Source organism: Oryctolagus cuniculus, chromosome 15 (assembly GCF_051225735.1).
Source record: "Oryctolagus cuniculus isolate XC-2025 breed Fujian yellow rabbit chromosome 15, ASM5122573v1, whole genome shotgun sequence".
NCBI classification, from domain to species: domain Eukaryota; kingdom Metazoa; phylum Chordata; class Mammalia; order Lagomorpha; family Leporidae; genus Oryctolagus; species Oryctolagus cuniculus.
The window spans coordinates 5,010,514-5,029,143 of record NC_142881.1 but is presented as its reverse complement, the minus strand read 5'-3'; the positions used below and the strand labels follow the sequence as shown (position 1 = coordinate 5,029,143).

At 55.1% G+C, this 18,630-nt stretch overlaps 1 protein-coding gene across 2 annotated transcripts in view; it reads right to left on the bottom strand.

Moving 5' to 3' along the window:
- Positions 1–4,736, bottom strand: part of C15H10orf90 (chromosome 15 C10orf90 homolog) — a 234,967-nt gene extending 230,231 nt beyond the window's left edge. Inside the window, exon 1 of one of the 2 annotated variants that reach the window (XM_017350774.4) lies at positions 3,391–4,736. In XM_017350774.4, coding sequence (XP_017206263.3) covers positions 3,391–3,630 — 240 coding nt within the window. In that variant the 5' untranslated portion in view covers positions 3,631–4,736. The remainder of the gene's footprint in view (positions 1–3,390) is intronic. The other variant, XM_089313830.1, reaches the window with a different exon arrangement.
- Between the last annotated feature and the right edge of the window lie 13,894 nt (positions 4,737–18,630).

Here is an 18,630-nt window from a genome sequence, read left to right as displayed (position 1 = left end):
CCACTTCCCCTCCCCACCTCCAGCGGGGAGAGATGAACAGGAAGGAAGCATGCAAATGGTGATGGAGGTTTTGATAAATAGCTGGAGGCACGACCAAACCCAGATTTCCAAACACAAAGCCATAGGATGGGCCCGTGGTGGCTTGCAAGCCCAGGCCTATCATCAGGAATTTCTCAACCCACATTCTCGCTCTGGGCAGTATCACCAAAGTCTACACGGCTTCCCATCCTGACATCGTGAAGCCGCCAAGATCCACCTCACAGAGAGTCTCGGAATGTGTCCACACTTGCAATGTGGACAGCAAGCAGAGCGAAGACACGGGCCCATGTCACTGCCCAGGTCGGGTGTGCTGACCTCCGAAGATTGTCGGATTCCTGCGCAGGAGCCGCTGCTACCGCGCTGTGTTCCTAAGGGTTCAGGGCGTTGGAGTGAGGAGCAGCTGCGGCTCTGCCTGTGTGAGCACAAGGATGGGCTGCGCGTCCTCTCCTCCTCCTGCTCCAAGCTCTGCCTGCCCCCCAGCACCACGGGCCTTCCCTCTAGTTCCTATTCAAGGCCATCGGGGCTAGTGGATGGGCCACCCCTGCCATCCAAGGGGATAGGTGACTTCTCCAAACCTTAACACAGCTCAGGCCTAAGCCATGGTTTCAGAAAAATCACCGTATGGAGGGCCGGCGCTGTGGCGTAGCCGGTAAAGCCACTGCCTGCAGTGCCAGCATCCCATATGGGCGCTGGTTTGAGACCGGCTGCTCCACTGCCGATCCAGCTCTCTGCTGTGGCCTAGGAATGCAGTGGAGGATGGCCCAAGTGCTTGGGCCCCTGAACCTGCATGGGAGACCCAGAAGAAGCTCCTGGCTCAGGATCGGCCCAGCCCCAGCCCTTGCAGCCACTGGAGGAGTAAACCAACAGACGGAAGGTCTCTCTCTGCCTCTGGCTGTCTGTAACCCTGCATTTTAAATAAAATCAATATATTTAAAAAAAAAAAAAAAGAAAAACCCCCATATACGGGCCTTACACACCGCCCAGGTAGAGTTCAGAGCCTCTCAGAAGTTGAAATCCATGAGTTTTTAACAAAATCAAAATCTCCAAAACCAATTGACTTGAAAACCAGTAAGTTGAACCCAGAGCCTCTGTGCCCTGAGAGGTCATCCTGAGGGCCTTTGGCCCGTCTCTCACCCCAGGAGGTACTTTGTGGTCACACCCTGGGCAGGTTAACTTACGGCCCTAAAGAGAAGGCGTCCCCAGGCCACGCCCAATGGCAGGGCTCAGAGGATGTGAACTGGGCTCTCTTGGACCCTCAGCTCGGGAACAGAGGAAGGAACCTCCCTCCTTCTTAGGTTCCCTGATTTAAATGGTGCCAACATGCCCCTGTGGGAACAATAGGTAGGAGGGGAGTTCAGTGAGTGGGAAATATTTGAAATTCTGGCATGTGGGGCGGGTGCTGGGCCCAGCAGCTAAAGTCACCACTTGCTATGCCTGCATCCCACATGGGTACACGCGGTCCCATCCTGGCCACTCTGCTCCCAATCCGGCTCCCTGTAGATGACACCCTGGGAGCCAGCAGGTGCGGCTCAGGAGCGTGGGTCCCTGCCACCCATGTGAGAGACCTGCATTGAGTTCCAGGACCCTGACTTCTGCCTGGCCCAGCTCTGGCTGTTGCACACATTTGCAAAGTGAACTGGCAATGAAAAACCTCTCTCTGTTTGTCTATTTCAAATAAAAAAATAATTTCTAAAATGTTTTCCACTAAAAGTCACGAGCAGAGCTCAAAATTCAGAGGGGGTAGGAGGTGTGAATCCCACCCGAGGGTTTTCACATTTGGCCTGCCCTTGTCGGGAAGAAGCAACCCAGACCCCTGCGCGCACCACTTCCCAAGTCACAGACGCACGAGAACGCCTCCATCGCTGACTGCCTGTGAGGGATGGGGGTGGGTGTCTGGGGCCCATCGAAACGCCCTGGCTCATCTGCTGGCCATCAGTGGAGTGCAGGATCGGGCCAGGAAAGTCTGCAGCTGTGACCTCCGCTGTATTTGAAGTGTGACAACTTTCTGCAAAGATGCACTTTCTAACCCTGCCACGCTCAGTGTGGCTGTAGCAATAACAGAAGTTTTGTGCACGCGCGCACACACACACACACGGAAATGGGAACACCAGGGCTGTTGTTTGTTACGCAGGGTTTTGAACACGTTTGTAAAAATGCCTGATGACATAACTCAAGAAGTTTTTTTCCTTCTCTCTAGAGGACTGGGGAATAAATCTTATGAAAATTGTGCCATGATAGAATCCTGTCCTCATCCAATTAATTCTTGTGAATAATAACATCTCTGGTTTCTTTCAATTATATTCTAATTGCACACCTTTTGCTCAGGTTGACTGGGCACTGAAGTAATGAACAACTATTACTGATTCTAATTAACACCATTATTTCTGCGGCCTTTACATCTCTGTGGTAAACATGGAGAGTCACACCCCCAGGGCAGGAACGCCAAGAAGCCTGCTCTGAACCCGACAAACCTGTTCCATCCGCTTTGTGCTGGCCGCCTCCCCGCCTGGGGTTAGGACAAGAGAGCCAGAGTCCCTGCCAGCACTCATGGGAGGGCGTCAGTACTCAGACAGGCTGCCCTTCCCTAACGCAGCAGCCATTTGCCTGTTCCATTTATCCTGAGAGACGGGAAAGTGAGCTGCTGGGAGTCATGTCCAGTGTCGTTTATAATTTATCCCACGTATAATAAGGAGCGGGTCAGATTTCACGTGTTTACTTTCCAAAAAGATAACTGCTTGTGGCGGATCCTTCGCTGCCGAAGGCAAATACGTTTCAGAGACAAGTTTATCTCACTCTGACATTTTAAATCCCCCAAGTTCTCCTTTCTCTCACGCATCGATTTCTGCCCGAAAGTTAGAGCTCATCCTCAAAGCCTGAAAGACTCTTCGTGCTGGCCCAGCTCGGATCAATCCGTTCTCCCTCCATCAAGGTGAGCCCTGTGTATTCTAAACAATGTCTAGAGAAAGACATGGGAATTTGCTTTTAAAGACAGGTCATCGCAAACGTACCGCTAAGAAGGTTTAGCTCCCAGAAACATCCTGGGGCTTCAAAATGTGGAAGCCAAGTGCCCGGCTTTGTTGTCCTGGGAGCAACCACTAGAATGATTGTAAATGCAGACAAGCACCCTGGGAAAACCCCATGCATCAATACACCTGCTCCTCCCCAACTTCCAATAACTGAGATCAATTAACGGGGGGAAAGTCTTTTCTAAGTCCCCGGGAAAGACCACAGCCAGATGTGCCGCAGGTCTCCAGTGAGATAAACACCCCATCCGCTGCCGGGTGAGCAACGCCTCCATTACTCCCAGAGCCCAACGTGTGCCCTCAGGCCCCCGCCCGGGGCCAGCCGTACCTCGTATGTGCTGGCTGGCTGCTCAGGGGTCGTCAGGCCTGCACGCATGTGGATGAGGCAAACCTTGGCTCTTCTCTGCGAGGGAAGCCAGTTACTCTGCACCAAATCCATGAGCATCACGTGGTCTTTCAGCTCTGTACGAAACGCTTTTATCTGAAAGGCCCGGTGCACAGCTGTTGCCGCGGGGCGGGCAGCACACGCCCGAGCCTGAGTTTCTGTAGGAATTCTGGAATGCTGCATGACACCTGGAATCCTGCGACTTCAGCGCGTGGCTTGGCCAGCCCACGTTTCTCTGCTGAACTCCAGGAACTGAGGGCAACAAGGACGTGGGAAGGGCCGCAGCCCCGACCTGTCCTTCCGTCTTCCACCTGCACAGCCAGTTATTCCAAAACCCCGGATGGGGTCGAGAAGGCTGGGGAGGTAGATGGCTCAGGGGTGGCCTTTTTTTGCTCCTTTTTGCCGCGGTCTGGCCCCGGCCTCATGGCGGAGCTCTGGGGTCACTTGACGTCTTCTCCAATTTCAGAGCAACCTTGTTCTTTTCTTCTGCTCTGGGACAGCAGGATCCACCTGATCACCGAGAGAGAGGCTCGGTATGTTTTTCCGTCTCTGGCCCGTCGAATCCAAATACATTATTTATGGCGCTCTGCACAAAGGAGCCCGAAGGGCCGACTGCTGCTTTTTACAATCCCCACTTCTTCTCGCCAGGGCTGAAGGGAACAAGCGCAGACCGCCTCGCCACACAAAGAGCGTCCTCAGCCCGGCAGATAAGAGGCACATTCAAGGGAGAAAGAGGACGCCTGGCACAGAAGCCACAGCCACACAGGGCACAGTGTGGGGCGCCAGCGGGACAGCGCAGACTCAGACAAGAGCTCTGGGCCTGGGTCCATCGTGGGAAATCCCCCACACCACCCTAATCCCCAGCAGGGATACTGGAGAGAATGCACCCGACTTGCCACGCACAGGGCTATTGTCAGGGGTGGTGTGCACGATCCAGTGAGAGAAGATCACGTTTTTCTGCCCACAGCGGGCCCTCCACGTCTCTGCTAGAGTGGACATTCACCTGGTGCTGAAAACTGCTGGATTCTTAACCTCAAACCATCCAGAAGCGCAGATCCAATCTGTACATTCTCCATCCTTCTATGTCATGTTTTGGCACCGTTTCCACTACCCTGGTCGTGTAGAGGTGAAATGCCGTCATGTAAGTGATGGCAGGTGCACAGCTGTGTGTTGAGTCCACACACAGAGCTCTTCTCTGTGGCCACTTCCTCTGGGCCAGTCTGCAGCGGCTACAGAGGCTCCAAAGATCACCGAGGCTGCAGCTCACCTTTCTCTCTGCCTTGGCCACAGGCGGTGTCGGGACTTTGGCTAGGAAGGACACAGGAGAGAGCGGAGTGGGGTGTTAGGCCGCTCTGCAGAACTCTCCGCTGATATGGCTGTAGGCAAACTCTCCCCCGCCCAGCTTCTGTTCCCTTTGCCCACAAGCCCCCCGGCTGGTCCAATACCCCTGGATTTAAGAGTGTGTCCATTCTGGCACTGTAGACACCCTTGGCAGGTGCAGCAGCTCCACCCTGGGGCAGGCTGACCCCAGGAAAGGTAAAGAGGGGTCTCTGCACATGATACCTCCCTTGAGTCACAGTGGAGGACCCAGTGGGGAAGGGGGAAGGGGCTCCCATCTTCCCATCTGAACCCACAGCCATTGCTCCTGATACCCCACATGGCCACCATCCCCAGGTCCAGCCCCTGGGCCACCTGGAAGCTGACCCCAAGTCAGAGGGCCTCGCTTCCCTCCAGCACTCACAGTGCTGGCCCTGCGACCTCGGGCAAACGGCCTTGGTTTCCCCAGCTGTGGAATGGCCCCTCTTCCACGGCTGCTGTGAAGACCAAGGGAGCCATCGCAAGCAAACGCTCAGGACAGAGCCTCGTGCTGGGAACGTGCTGCCTTTAGAAGCGGCAAACTCCTGGAGGGGGAGCAGTAACCGAGGGGCCGTCTTAGGACCCTCTTTCCAGGAGCCCCTCTGGGGCAGGTGGCCGGCCTTGCTTTCTCAGATGGAAACGCAGGGAGCATCCCCTGGGCAGGTTGTAGCAAATGGTGTGTTAAGTAGCTGGTGTGAAGCAGTTTTATAAACTGCGTGTGTTTAACCATTCAAACACAGATTTTTCTCACCAGAGGCTAAAAGCACAGCAGAAGGGCAGGCACCAGCACAAGCCGGGCTGGTACTGCCCCCGCCCCCAGCCCCGTCCCCCAGGACAGAGGTCAGCCACACCCAGAACCGGAGCCGTGCCTCCACCTCCCACATAGCGCCTGGGACCTGGAACGTGGCCTGCCCTTAGGGGAGCCCTTCCCCACCTCTACCTCAACCCTGCCCCGCTGGTCCCTGTGGCAGCTGGCTGGGCTCCAACTCCACCTGTCTCTGACCACTGTCAATGACACAGCTGGCTCAAGGGGACCAATCCGGGTCTGTCCGTGTTTTGGGCTGAGTACCTGTGTGCCCTCAGGAGCCGCATACTGAGGCTTTAACCCCCAAAGTGATGACCCTGGAGATGCAGCCTCCGGGAGGGAATTAGGGTTAAATTGGGTCATGAAGGCATCCGTGATAGGATTAGTGGTCTGATCAGAGGAGGTACTGAGATTGCGACCCTGGGGGCCACGTTGTGGCACAGCAGGCCAAGCCCCCAACTCAGCCAGCCTGGGATCCAGTCCCACCGCCTCTTCCAACCCATCCTCCTGCCACGGTGCCTGGGAGGGAGCCCAAGCACCTGGCTTCCTGTCACCCACGTGGGAGACCCAGATGGAGCTGCTGGCTTAGGCCGGGTCCAGCCTCAGAGGCTGCAGGTGTCTGAGGGAGTGAACCAGCAGATGGAAGCACCCATGTTTCTTCCTATTTAAAATAAGTCAACAAATAAAACTTTTTTTGGAAAACTGAGAGCTCTCCCCCTGCCCTCAGGAGTGCCCAGGAAAGGCGGGGGGGGGGGGGGGGGGGGCCACAGGGGAAGGCGGCCACCTGCAAGCAGGAGGAGACACCACCCCGGGAACCTAACTCTGCTGGCACCCTCACCTGTGGCCTCCAGCCTCCTCATGTCTGTTGTTTCAGGCACCTGGTCTACCATCTTTGGTGACGAGAGCCCCAGCTCAGACAGCACCAGGGAGTGTGAACGCCACCAGTCAGTTGATGGCCCAAGGGTGGTCCCTGGCCCTCTATAGCCTATGCTGGAGCCCCTGGCCCTGCAACCACACAAGAGTGGGTGCCCCAGGCTGCAAATGCTTTGGGCGTGGCCGGTGCAGGCAGCTCCCAGAGGCAGGGGCAGGAGCATCTGGATGGCTCTGGCGCCCTGGTCACCACCCAGCACCACTCTGCCCATGAGTTCGATGGGAGGCTCCAGTGTCTATACTACCTTCCCTGTCAGGCTTAACCCATGGACGTGGGTTTCTGTCGCTTGCAGCCAGCAGGGTTTGAGGTCACCTTTGAAAAATCCCTCTGTGACTGCATGAGCAGATGGACGGTGCTCCGGAGCCAGGCTCTGTACTGGACGCCCGAGATGCAGAGATGAAAGGGAAATGCACTCCGCGAGGAGACGCAGGCGCTCAGAGTGCAGGAAGTGCTTCCCGTGGGCGTTCCCACTGACGTCACCAAGACACTAAGGATCCCTCCCAGAGGACGGGACGTGGCAGCAAGTCTAGACAAAGGGCGACACTTGCAGCTGAAGCCCCGTGGTCAGCAGCACGCGGACGGACGTGCGCCGTGGACACCCGCCCTCTCACCTGCCATCAAGTGTCTGTAGCCGGGACTGCGGTGGCACGAACTGAAGCTGCGCTACTGAAGACCAGCAGCAGCATTTAGGCAGAACCACCGCTCTCCTTTGCTGATTTCCCCCGAAGCCCACGACAGTCAACCACCAAAGTGTGAGCCCTGTTCCCGTCCTGCAGAAAACCCTACTTCATTTCCCTAAACTGGCCCCCGGGGCGACCACTGCTAGCAGAGGGAAGCCGGTGGCACCAAATCAGCCCAAACAAGGCTGGACTGTGTTTAGGGTGGAATGTACGGGGACTGGGGGCCGGCACTGTGGCACAGCGGGTTAAAGCCCTGGCCTGAAGCGTCGGCATCCATACGGGCACCGGTTCTAGTCCCCACTGCTCCACTTCCTGTCCAGCTCTCTGCTGTGGCCTGGGAAAGCAGTAGAAGATGGCCCAAGTCCTTGGGCCCCTGCACCCACGTGGGAGACCCGGAAGAAGCTCCTGGCTCCTGGCTTCAGATCGGCCCAGCTCCGGCCGTTGCGGCCATCTGGGAAGTGAACCAAAGGATGGAAGACCTTTCTCTCTGTCTCTACCTCTGTGTAACTCTTTCAAATAAGTAAAATAAATCTTAAAAAAGAAGTGTACGGGGATTAATCCCTTCTGACTCCCTTGCCCTGCACATGACTTGCAGGGCTGTGTAGGACACACTGAAGTGTTAAATATGAATTATTCAAAAAAGAAAGGACCTGCAGGAACCTGGTGCCAGAAGCTCCTGCCAGTGCGTTCTTAATCCGTCCTCCAGTGGGATCAGCATTTACAACGATGAAAGACGTCCGAATCACGCAGCTTCAGAGTTGGTTTTCTGCAGGGCCCACACAGATCTAGAGAGCGTTAGGCAACAATAAAAACAGATGACTGTGAATTTTTGAATTTATAATTTAGCCTTCCTTTCCAGGGAAGTAACATTTTTATTTTTGGCCACTTTGTTCGTCATGGGGGTGCTGAAGCCCCTCTTTCTCCAGGGGCAGTGCTGGCTGCACACACATCTGAGCATCATGCTTCCTACGCGGAGGTGTGACCCCCCAGGGCCATCCTGCTGGGGTCAGTGGACAGGCATCTCCCCTCCTGTTAGTTTCAGTCCACAGGGGCACCATAACACCAAAGGACTCAAAGTAAAGTGGCCCCTTACGGGATCCTGCTCCTCGAGCCAGGTTAGGAAGACGGTGCAAGTGTGCTGGGTGCGTTGCATTCTCTCGTCAACTTTCTCGCTCCTGGGTCCCATGTGATGGGAAGTGTCACTCCCCCTCTTTGCGGAGGAACGACACAGGACCCTGCGCTGTTCTTTTGTCTGCTCGGCCCTTCCCGGGTTTGCTGCTGGTCCTTCCCGGGTTGGCTGCTGACCCCTCCACCTCCGTGGAAGGGCGGTTCCCCCTGCCACTTTCCCCACTTCCGCGGGGGAGCGGCACACCGCCGGCCGGCTCTCTCGGGGGCTGCTCAGGTGTTATCCGGATGTTCCCCTTAGATGTTCCTGGTGCATGTTGTCTCTCTCCTCCTTTATAGTCCTCTTCCACCAATCCCAACTCTGCTACCCACACGCCGAGTACGCTGCTCTCCTCCAATCAGGAGCAGGATCAGCTCCTGCAGGTTATTGGTCAAACTGGAGGCAGCTGTGTAGAAGCTGTTTCTCCCTTCTCAGCGCCATATTGTGGGAGAGCAGATGCATAGAATAAGTCTTAATTCCAGTAACTTAGTCTAGTCCGAGTTGCTCCCCACAGGCAGGAGCTGCCCATTCCCACCGCCAGCTTCACAGGTGCTCAGTAAAGATTTGTTTGGCAGATGAATGAGGATAAAAGTATCTGTGGGCTTCCAGCTACTCTCTGATCTGCAAGTGGAACACTTTTCCACTCCTTCGTACAGTGCTTGACAACTTTCCAAGGGGGAAGTGGTGAAACAGGAGGGACTGGGGCGGAAGCGGAGCCGCAGCGCTCGCGTCCCCTCCTGGGCGCCAGCCCTCAACGATCACTTATCTAACAGCCACCAGGAGTGCAGCCCTGTGCCAGCCACTCAGGTCACGTCTCCAAAGCCACTTCCAGCATTGCAAGACAGCCTGCTGCTGGGAGACATCCTAGACGCCCCTGCACACCGTCAGGGAGAGTGAGCTCCTTGGAGGCACCAAGTGTCGTTTTCCTATTTTCGCTCCCCTTGTCAACTTCCTGACTCACCAGCCCCGGCCCCTCCCTCCCAGGGGGGTGCTGGGGCTGAAAGCAGACCCTGCCCTGCTGCGTGAGCATCAGCAGTGCCCCGGGGAGGGGCCGAAATCTCAGCCACTCTGGATGTCTCCCGGCAGCCACACCTGTCAGCTGGGCCCATGTCCTTGCCAGCTCGTCCTGCCTGGACAGGGTGGGGCTTCAGCCCCCAGAGAAGCTGCCCATTTGGTACCGCGGTGATAACCCCGAGACTTGTTTCAACATCATGCCGGGGTCACACATGGCTCATCGGGGTGTCTCCTTACACACCAAGAACAGCAGCACACAAGAGCATAATTCTGACGTCCCCAACACTTGCACAGATGACAGGTGAGAAGGGAGACAAAGAAAATGAAAATTTAAAATTATGTGTACACACATGTATGTATATACATACAACATACATGGACATATATACACAATATATACATACATACATCAAGAGGTTCAAGGAAAATGTGCATTATAAAAAAGCTATGCACGGCCGGCGCCGTGGCTCAATAGGCTAATCCTCCACCTAGCGGCACCGGCACACCAGGTTCTAGTCCCGGTCGGGGCGCCGGATCCTGTCCCGGTTGCCCCTCTTCCAGGCCAGCTCTCTGCTGTGGCCCAGGAGGGCAGTGGAGGATGGCCCAGGTGCTTGGGCCCTGCACCCCGTGGGAGACCAGGAGAAGCACCTGGCTCCTGCCTTCGGATCAGCGCAGTGTGCCGGCTGCAGTGCGCCAGCCGTGGCGGCCATTGGAGGGTGAACCAACGCCAAAAAGAAGACCTTTCTCTCTGTCTCTCTCTCTCACTATCCACTTTGTCAAAAAAAAAAAAAAAGTAAAAAAAAAAAAAAAGCTATGCACAAGTTCAAACATCTTTGCACTGAGATGAACTTGTACTAACGTGTTATACCTGTCAGAAAGTATCTAGTTTAATGTGCCATGGGACTCCAAATCCCATTAAGTTGGCATGTACCAATGTCATCTTACTAGTTAAAGTGATCAGTTTAAGTTCATAATTGATCATAAAGATAGGATTAAGTGTCAAAGGGATCACATAAATAAGACTAGTGTGTGCTAATACTAACTGATAGAATTATAAAGGAGAGAACAATCCAACATGGGAAGTGGGATACACAGCAGACTCATAGAATGGCAGATGTCCTAAACGGCACTCTGGCCTCAGAATCAGCCCTTAAGGCATTCAGATCCAGTTAAAAAGCCCATGAGAGTTTCTCAGGTATGGAAAGCCAAGACACTGTGGCAAAAAATGACCTAAATCAAAGATCTCAGTGGAAAGAAGGGGCCATCAAATAAGGAGGTAGCTTTCTCTGAAGGGAGGAGAGAACTTCCACTTTGACTATGACCTTGTCTAAATAAGGTTGGAGTTGGTGAACTCAAGAGACTTCCATAGCCTTGGCAGCTCATGATAAGAGACTCAGGTGATAACTGACATCAAAAATAAGAGTGTCAGTTGTTAAATCAACAAGAGTCACTGTGCACTTACTCCCCATGTAGGATCTCTGCCCTTAATGTGTTGTACTATGCAAATTAACAGTAAAACTAGTACTCAAATAGTATTTTATTCTTTGTGTGTCTGTGTGGGTGCAATCTGTTGAAATCTTTACTTAGTATAGAGTTGATCTTCTGTATATAAAGATAATTGAAAATGAATCTTGACGAAGAATGGGATGGGAGAGGGAATGGGAGATGGGATGGTTTGCGGGTGGGAAGGTGGTTATGGGGGGGAAACCACTATAATCTGAAAATTGTACTTTAGAAATTTATATTTCTGGCCAGTGCCACACCTCACTAAGCTAATCTTCCACCTGTGGCACTAGTACCCCAGGTTCTAGTCCCGCTTGGGGTGCCAGTTCTGTCCTGGTTGCTCCTCTTCCAGTCTAGCTCTCTGCTGTGGCCCAGGAAGGCAGTGGAGGATGGCCCAAGTGCTTGGGCCGCATGGGACACCAGGAGGAAGCACCTGGCTCCTGGCTTCAGATTGGCACAGTGCCAGCCGTGGCGGCCATTTGGGGGGTGAACCAACGAAAGGAAGACCTTTCTCTGTCTCTCTCTAACTCTGTCCAAAAAAAAATAAATTTATATTTCGTAAATAAAAGTTTTCTTAAAAAAGAAAGTATCTAGTCCGAGGGCAATAAGAAGGATGAGATGTCCATTTGAAAACCTATCAGAGCAACAGGGGTTCTGCTAAGCCTTAACCAAGAACAACTATCAAACTTACGGCGAAGCTTGCATAGACGAATGGTGACAGCATTGCTGATTTACAAAAGGTTATGGAGACAATGCCCCCAGATCAATCAGAGTTTGCACCTCTGTATAACTGTGAACACTTCTGGGTAACTCGATTTAAGAAGGGACAGCATGATGTTAAAGACAAAGCCCATAGCGGCAGACCATTATGTCCATTTTTAAGACAGATTTGTTTTGACTTATTTGAAAGGCACAATTAGAGAGATAGAGAGGGAGAGATCTTCATCCACTGGTTCAATCCCCAAGTGTCCACAACACCCAGGGCTGTGCCAGGCTGAAGCCAGAGCTTCTTCTGGGTCTCCCGTGTGGGTACAGGGACCAGGGACTTGGGCCGTCTTCTGCTGCTGTCCCAGGCACATTAGCCGGGAGCTGGATTAGAAGTGAAGCAGCCAGGAATTAAACCAGTGCCAAGTGGGATGCCATCATTGCAGGCAGTGGCTTTCCCCTCTAGAACATAACACTGCCCCCCATGGCAATTTTTGAGGGAAAAAAAATCTTGTCTGTGCTCTGATTGAAGAGGACTGATGATTTACAGCAGAAACAATCCTGACACCAAAGACGTCTCCACTGGTTCAGCTTACACAGCTCTGGCTGCAAGATTAACACAGAACAAGCGTTTGCTCCTTGGGCATCCGAACTGCTGGACCCAGACCAGCCACAGACAAAGGCCAAGCTTTCAACGGAATCTTTCAGCACGTGGCATCAAGATGCTGGATCTTTTAAAAAGAAAATTGGAACAAGAGAAGAAACACGGCTTGGCCGGTGTGATCCTGTAGACCAAGCGCAACCAAAGCAATGGCGACCGAGAGGTGGCGGTGGTCCCGCCAGAGCCGAAGTGGACCAGCCAAGAGCAACAGTCACAGCCACAGCACTGGATGCTCAGGCATTCGGTCGACTTTCCAAAAAGCCAAAGAACCGCAGCACCTGCTTGTGAGCAAGTTCTATGAGATGCAGCACCGCAATGTCCACGGGGCCTCCCCACAGCCCTCCTCCACCGCGAGCACCTGCTCCCGCTCGCACATCTGTCCTCAAGTGGAACCGTCAGGCACCCACCTCACCGCCCCACTCGGCTCCCCCGGATTCTGTTTGTTCCCTAATCTTCAAAGAAACCTCTGAAGAGCGCTCATATTTCTTCAGCCAATCATGTAGAAAAGTCTGGCGCTGCTCAGCTCCCAGGACCCTCAGCTCTGTGGGATGAATGGAACGGCTGATGTCACTCCTGTACCAGAGCCGCGGACCTGATGGAGACCATGCTAAGGAACAGTTTGTATATTTTGATCTTTTAATTAAATTTTCCATAAACTTTGAAGTCCTTGCATATGTATATAGACAGACAGACAGACACACACACACACCCGTTAATGAAGATACTATAAGGGGCCAGCGCCATGGCTCACTAGGCTAATCCTCCGCCTTGTGGCGCCGGCACACCGGGTTCTAGTCCCGATCGGGGCGCCGGATTCTGTCCCGGTTGCCCCTCTTCCAGGCCAGCTCTCTGCTGTGGCCAGGGAGTGCAGTGGAGGATGGCCCAAGTGCTTGGGCCCTGCACCCCATGGGAGACCAGGAGAAGCACCTGGCTCCTGCAATCAGATCAGCGCAGTGCGCTGGCCGCAGCGCGCCGGCCGCGGCAGCCATTGGAGGGTGAACCAATGGCAAAAGGAAGACCTTTCTCTCTGTCTCTCTCTCTCACTGTCCACTCTGACTGTCAAAAAATTAAAAAAAAAAAAATAAATAAAAGAAGATACTATAAGGGCCCACACGTATTTTCTGATAATAAAGTAGGCCTGGTACCATTTACCTCTGAGGATACTCATGCCACTACAACTCTCCTAATTCCAGGCTGTGTGCCAAGGGGAGACAAGCCTGGGGGTGGGCACCACGTGTCGCCTTAAACACGAGGCGATCTCCTGCTGCATTCAGTACTGGGAAAGCCGGAGCGGCAATGCCAGCCTCACCGCGCTGGCACAAACCAGCCAACCAGCTCCTTAACAACGACCCCTGCCCAGCTCCCTCTCCAAAGCTCGCAGCACAGGGTCCCCCCACGCCTCTGCCAGAACCTCGTCCTGCCCCAAAGGAAGACGCGGTAAGTGTCTGTTGAATGAATAATCGCTCCCGTCCTCCTCTGTGCGCTGGGGCGGCAGGTCCCTGTTTAGCAGGACTGGGTATGATTCAGCAAAGCATGCATCTCTTGCAAGCAGGAATCCACGTCTACACTGCATCCGAGCTGATCTCACGCCTCACCAGGAAATCCACCAAGGACACCTGCTTGGCCTCCCCAGGTGTGTTCCCTCTCGGGCCCTCTTCCACAGCCCCTCGATAGCTCCTACTGAGAGCCCTCGCGGCCAGGTGGACAAACAGCTGCAGCGCCATGACAGCGCGGGGAGGCGGCCTACAGGACCAGTCTGCTGGGGGCTGGGTCGCGAGAACACACTCTGCTCCCCCACCTCCTGCAAGGACGCCTCCAGCGCGTGAATCCAGCACCCACTTCCCGCACAGGACGCCCCCAGCGCGTGTGAATCCAGCACCCACTTCCCGCACAGGACGCCCCCAGCGCGTGAATCCAGCACCCACTTCCTGCACAGGACGCCCCCAGCGCGTGAATCCAGCACCCACTTCCTGCACAGGACGCCCCCAGCGCGTGAATCCAGCACCCACTTCCTGCACAGGACGCCCCCAGCATGTGAATCCAGCACCCACTTCCTGCACAGGACGCCCCCAGCGCATGAATCCAGCACCCACTTCCCACACAGGACGCCCCCCGCGCGTGAATCCAGCACCCACTTCCTGCACACAGGACACCCCCCCGGTGCGTGAATCCAGCACCTGCCTCTGTGTCCCCAGCTTCTCAGCCTTGCACTTCATCCTCTCAGGCTGCACCACCGGGCCCGCGGCCTGGCCAACCCGGCCAACCCGGCCACCGCTGTGGAGTTGACCAGGATCTGGGATTCAATTTCTGCCCCTGCCAGGCCCATCACAAAGCGCGCGCTGCTCAGGTTTCCTGCGCTCTCCCTTCCCGGCTTCTGTTCCCTCGGCCTGAGCCTGCACTGGCTGAGGGGCCGCTGCTGGGCCCCTCTCCCTGCAGAGAGAATTCAAATCGGGGGGCAGCCCTGCTTTTCAGCAAAGAAAACAGCCTCTGCCGGAGAAGACAAGTAAACAAGGAACACGGGGCCAGACCAGCAAGCGCCCTTTTCATAGGACGCACGCAGAAAGTTGTTTTTTTTTTTTTTTTTTTTTGACAGGCAGAGTTAGAGAGACAGAGAGAAAGGTCTTCCTTCCGTTGGTTCACCCCCCAAATGGCCATTAGGGCCGACGCGCTGCGCTGATCCGAAGCCAGGAGCCAGGTGCTTCCTCCTGGTCTCCCGTGTGGCCCAAGCACTTGGGCCATCTCCACTGCACTCCCGGGCCAGAGCAGAGAGCTGGACTGGAAGAGGAGCAACCGGGACAGAACCAGCACCCCCACCGGGACTAGAACCCAGAGTGCCAGTGCTGTAGGTGGAGGATTAGCCTAGTGAGCCACGGCGCCAGCCTGCAGTCTCTTCATTTTAACGAAGAAACCGCATCGTTGGCCACCGATGAGGGTAAAGTGATGGCGCTCACCATCACTGGAAAAGCAGCCCTCGGGCCTCGCGAGGCGGCCCTGGGCGAAGTCACTTATGATCACAGCGCCCACAGGCTCAGACTCACACCTGGCCCTGTGGCCACAGAGGTCAGCCGAGGTCTTCCCTCGACCCCACTTGAACTTCGGTGCAGTTCGCTGTCCTGTCGCTCATGTGCTGTCCCTGCGGACACATGGCCCCGGTTGTGCCCGGCTAGCAGCGCCTCAAAACCTTAACTTTGGAGTTCACGTGGGCTCTGGCGATTCTGCTTCCTGGGCCTGCACCTGTAGGTGAGGACTCGAAGGCAGATTCGCATCCCCAAGCTCACAGCAACATCGTCCATGGCCGCCAAGAGGAGGCGCACCAGGTGTCCAGTGATGGTGTGGACACCGTGCGTGTCCACACCACGTGGTCTGGCCACACAATGGAATGCACTCAGCTCTAAGGTGGGAGGCACCCATGTCCCAGGCCACAGTGTGGGCGAACCCTGAGGACGCAAAGCCAGAGGAAAGGAGCCAGCCACAAAAGGACAAACACTGTGGGATTCCACTCACAGGACGTCCCCGAGTGGTTGATCTCAGGCAGATGGAATAGTGATTGCCAGGGCTTGGGGGAGGGAGGAAAGGGGACTTCCTGCTTGTGGGGTCGGTTTCAGTTTGGGAAGATGAAGCCATCCTGGAGTGGACGCCGGTGAGGGCTGCACACCTCCGTGCATGCACTTAGAGCCGCAGAACTGGACCCTGGGAAGTGGTGAAAGCCAGCAGCTTGGTGTCCTGTGTCCTTTACCACAGCGGAGAGTGATGTAAACACATGAATAAGTCTGTGGTCCCTGCCCTGCAGGTGCGCCAAGGCTGGGGGCCCTGGAGTCCGCCTGGACACCGACATCCGGTGTCCATGGGGGAGACAGAAGGAATGGCTACCTCCGCTCTTTGCTGTAACTTTCTGTCGGCCGCAGACTAGCGCAAGAGTGGCCGCTCTGTGCAGGCCGACAAAGGAGCCCGGATGGAGAGGGTGCCAAGAGCTCCTGTGTGGCAGGGATGGGTGATGGGAGGGGGGCCCCATCCTGGAGGGTGCCGAGGCAGGGGGCCATTTCCCAGAGGGCAACGGGGTGACCCGGTCGTCCGAGAGTGCCTGCGCCTCCCTCCTGCTCTGTTAGCGTGTGTTACAGTGTGGGCGCTCCTATGTTGGGTACAGGTGTGCACGCTTACAACAGCCCTAGCTTCTTGGTAAACCTACCTCCTTGTCACTATGTAATGACCCTACTTATCTCCTTACAGTTCTTCACCCAGTCTGCCTTCGCTGATGTGTGAGTACGCAGTGTCCTGGTTTCCATCTGCCTGGAATACGTTTTTGCCATGTCTTCACTTTGTCTGCGTGTCCTTAACAGCAAAGTGACTGTCTTGCAGGCAACACGGTTCAGTCTTACATTTTTTTTTAATTGTTTATTTTTTGACAGGCAGAGTGGACAGTGAGAGAGACAGAGAGAAAGGTCTTCCTTTGCTGTTGGTTCACCCTCCAATGGCCGCCGCGGCAGGCGCGCTATGGCCAGCGCACTGCGCTGATCCAATGGCAGGAGCCAGGTGCTTCTCCTGGTCTCCCATGGGGTGCAGGGCCCAAGCACTTGGGCCATCCTCCACTGCACTCCCTGGCCACAGCAGAGAGCTGGCCTGGAAGAGGGGCAACCGGGACTAGAACCCGGTGTGCCGGCACCGCAGGCGGAGGATTAGCCTAGTGAGCCGCGGCACCGGCCGCAGTCTTACATTTTTAATCCACACAGCCACCCTGCGTCTTTTGATTGGAGAGTTCGATGCGTGTCTGTCCGAGGTCATTGCCGATAGCTGAAGGCCCCCGTCCTCTTGTTCGCTGTGCTCTGGCGCTGTGAAGGGCCTCTGCTCCTCCCTGCATCTTGTCATCCTCCCTGTGGTTGGATGCTTTCCCACGCTGGGACACTCTGTCTTCTGTGTATTTACTACAGGCTTTTGCTTCATGGTTACCATGGGGCCTACATAAAACCCCCTTGGGGGCCGGTGCTGGGGCACAGCAGGTAAAGCCACTGCCTGTGGTGTTGTCATCCCATATGGGTGCCAGTTTGAGTCCCAGCTGCTCCACTTCCGATCCAGCTCTCTGCTGTGGCCGGGGATAGCAGTAGAAAATGGTCCAAGTCCTTGGGCCCCTGCACCCACATGGGAGACCCGGAAGAAGCTCCTGGCTTTTGCTTGGCCCAGCTCCAACCATCACAGCCAAGTGCAGAGTGAACCAGCAGATGGAAGACTCACTCTCTCTCTCTCTGCCTCTGCCTCTGCCTCTCTCTGTAACTCTACTATTCAAAGAAAGAAAGAAATCTTTAAAAAAAAAACCTTTAGGGCCAATGTTGGGGCGTCCCCTATGAGCCAGTGAGACTTCTTATCCAGCTCCTCTCTGCTATGGCCTGGGAAGGCAGCAGAACATGGTTCAGGTGTTCGGGGCCCTGCACCTGTGTGGGAGACTCAGCTGGAGTTCCATGCTCCTGGCTTTGGCCTGGCCCAGCCCCAGCCATTTGGGGCCATTTGGAGAGTGAACCAGTAGAAGGAAGATCTCTGTCTCTGTCTCTCCCTCTGTCACTCTGCCTTTCAAATGAATAAATAAATCTTTAAACACACACACACACACTTTATGCACTGGTCATTGTTCACTCTTCTGATCTCAACACTTCTTCCTACAGATGGACTGAGCCCACCACAAATGGAGACACAACTCTGCTTTTAATCATATAAAAAGGGAAGGACCGCGTGCCACGACGGCACGCCCCTCTCGCCCAGCTTCCCACACTTGCTGTATTTGCGTCTTGTCTCTCCCCTCTGGTAGCAGATACAGGGACTCACTTACATTTCCTTATTTCTCAACCGAGGGTGTGCACAGGCTGCTGCCCGCCCTGGGATCCTGAACCTGGTCAATAGGCTTTCGCCCCACATCTATTCTCTCCTGTCTTGTCCTGCTCTTGCTCTGTCCGTCAAGGCACTGTATGGGAAGTGACCAAACTGACAGGAGCGCGTGCTCCCGCAGGCGGGGACTCGGGCTTCATTTATCTCGTGGTTGCTCTTCCGCCTTCTCTTTCAAGGATTACAAGAACAATAACACGTGTTCAGCTGGAGAAACTCCGGGTAAGAGGGAGTTACCCTCTGCATAAATCGCTGCTGCCTCGCAGCCTTGTGAGCCACGTGGACAAGACAGGGCTTCAGGCCGGCGCCGCGGCTCACTAGGCTAATCCTCTGCCTGTGGTGCCGGCACACCAGGTTCTAGTCCCGGTCGGGGCGCCGGATTCTGTCCTGGTTGCTCCTCTTGCAGTCCAGCTCTCTGCTGTGGCCCGGGAGTGCAGTGGAGGATGGCCCAAGTGCTTGGGCCCTGCACCCCATGGGAGACCAGGAGAAGCACCT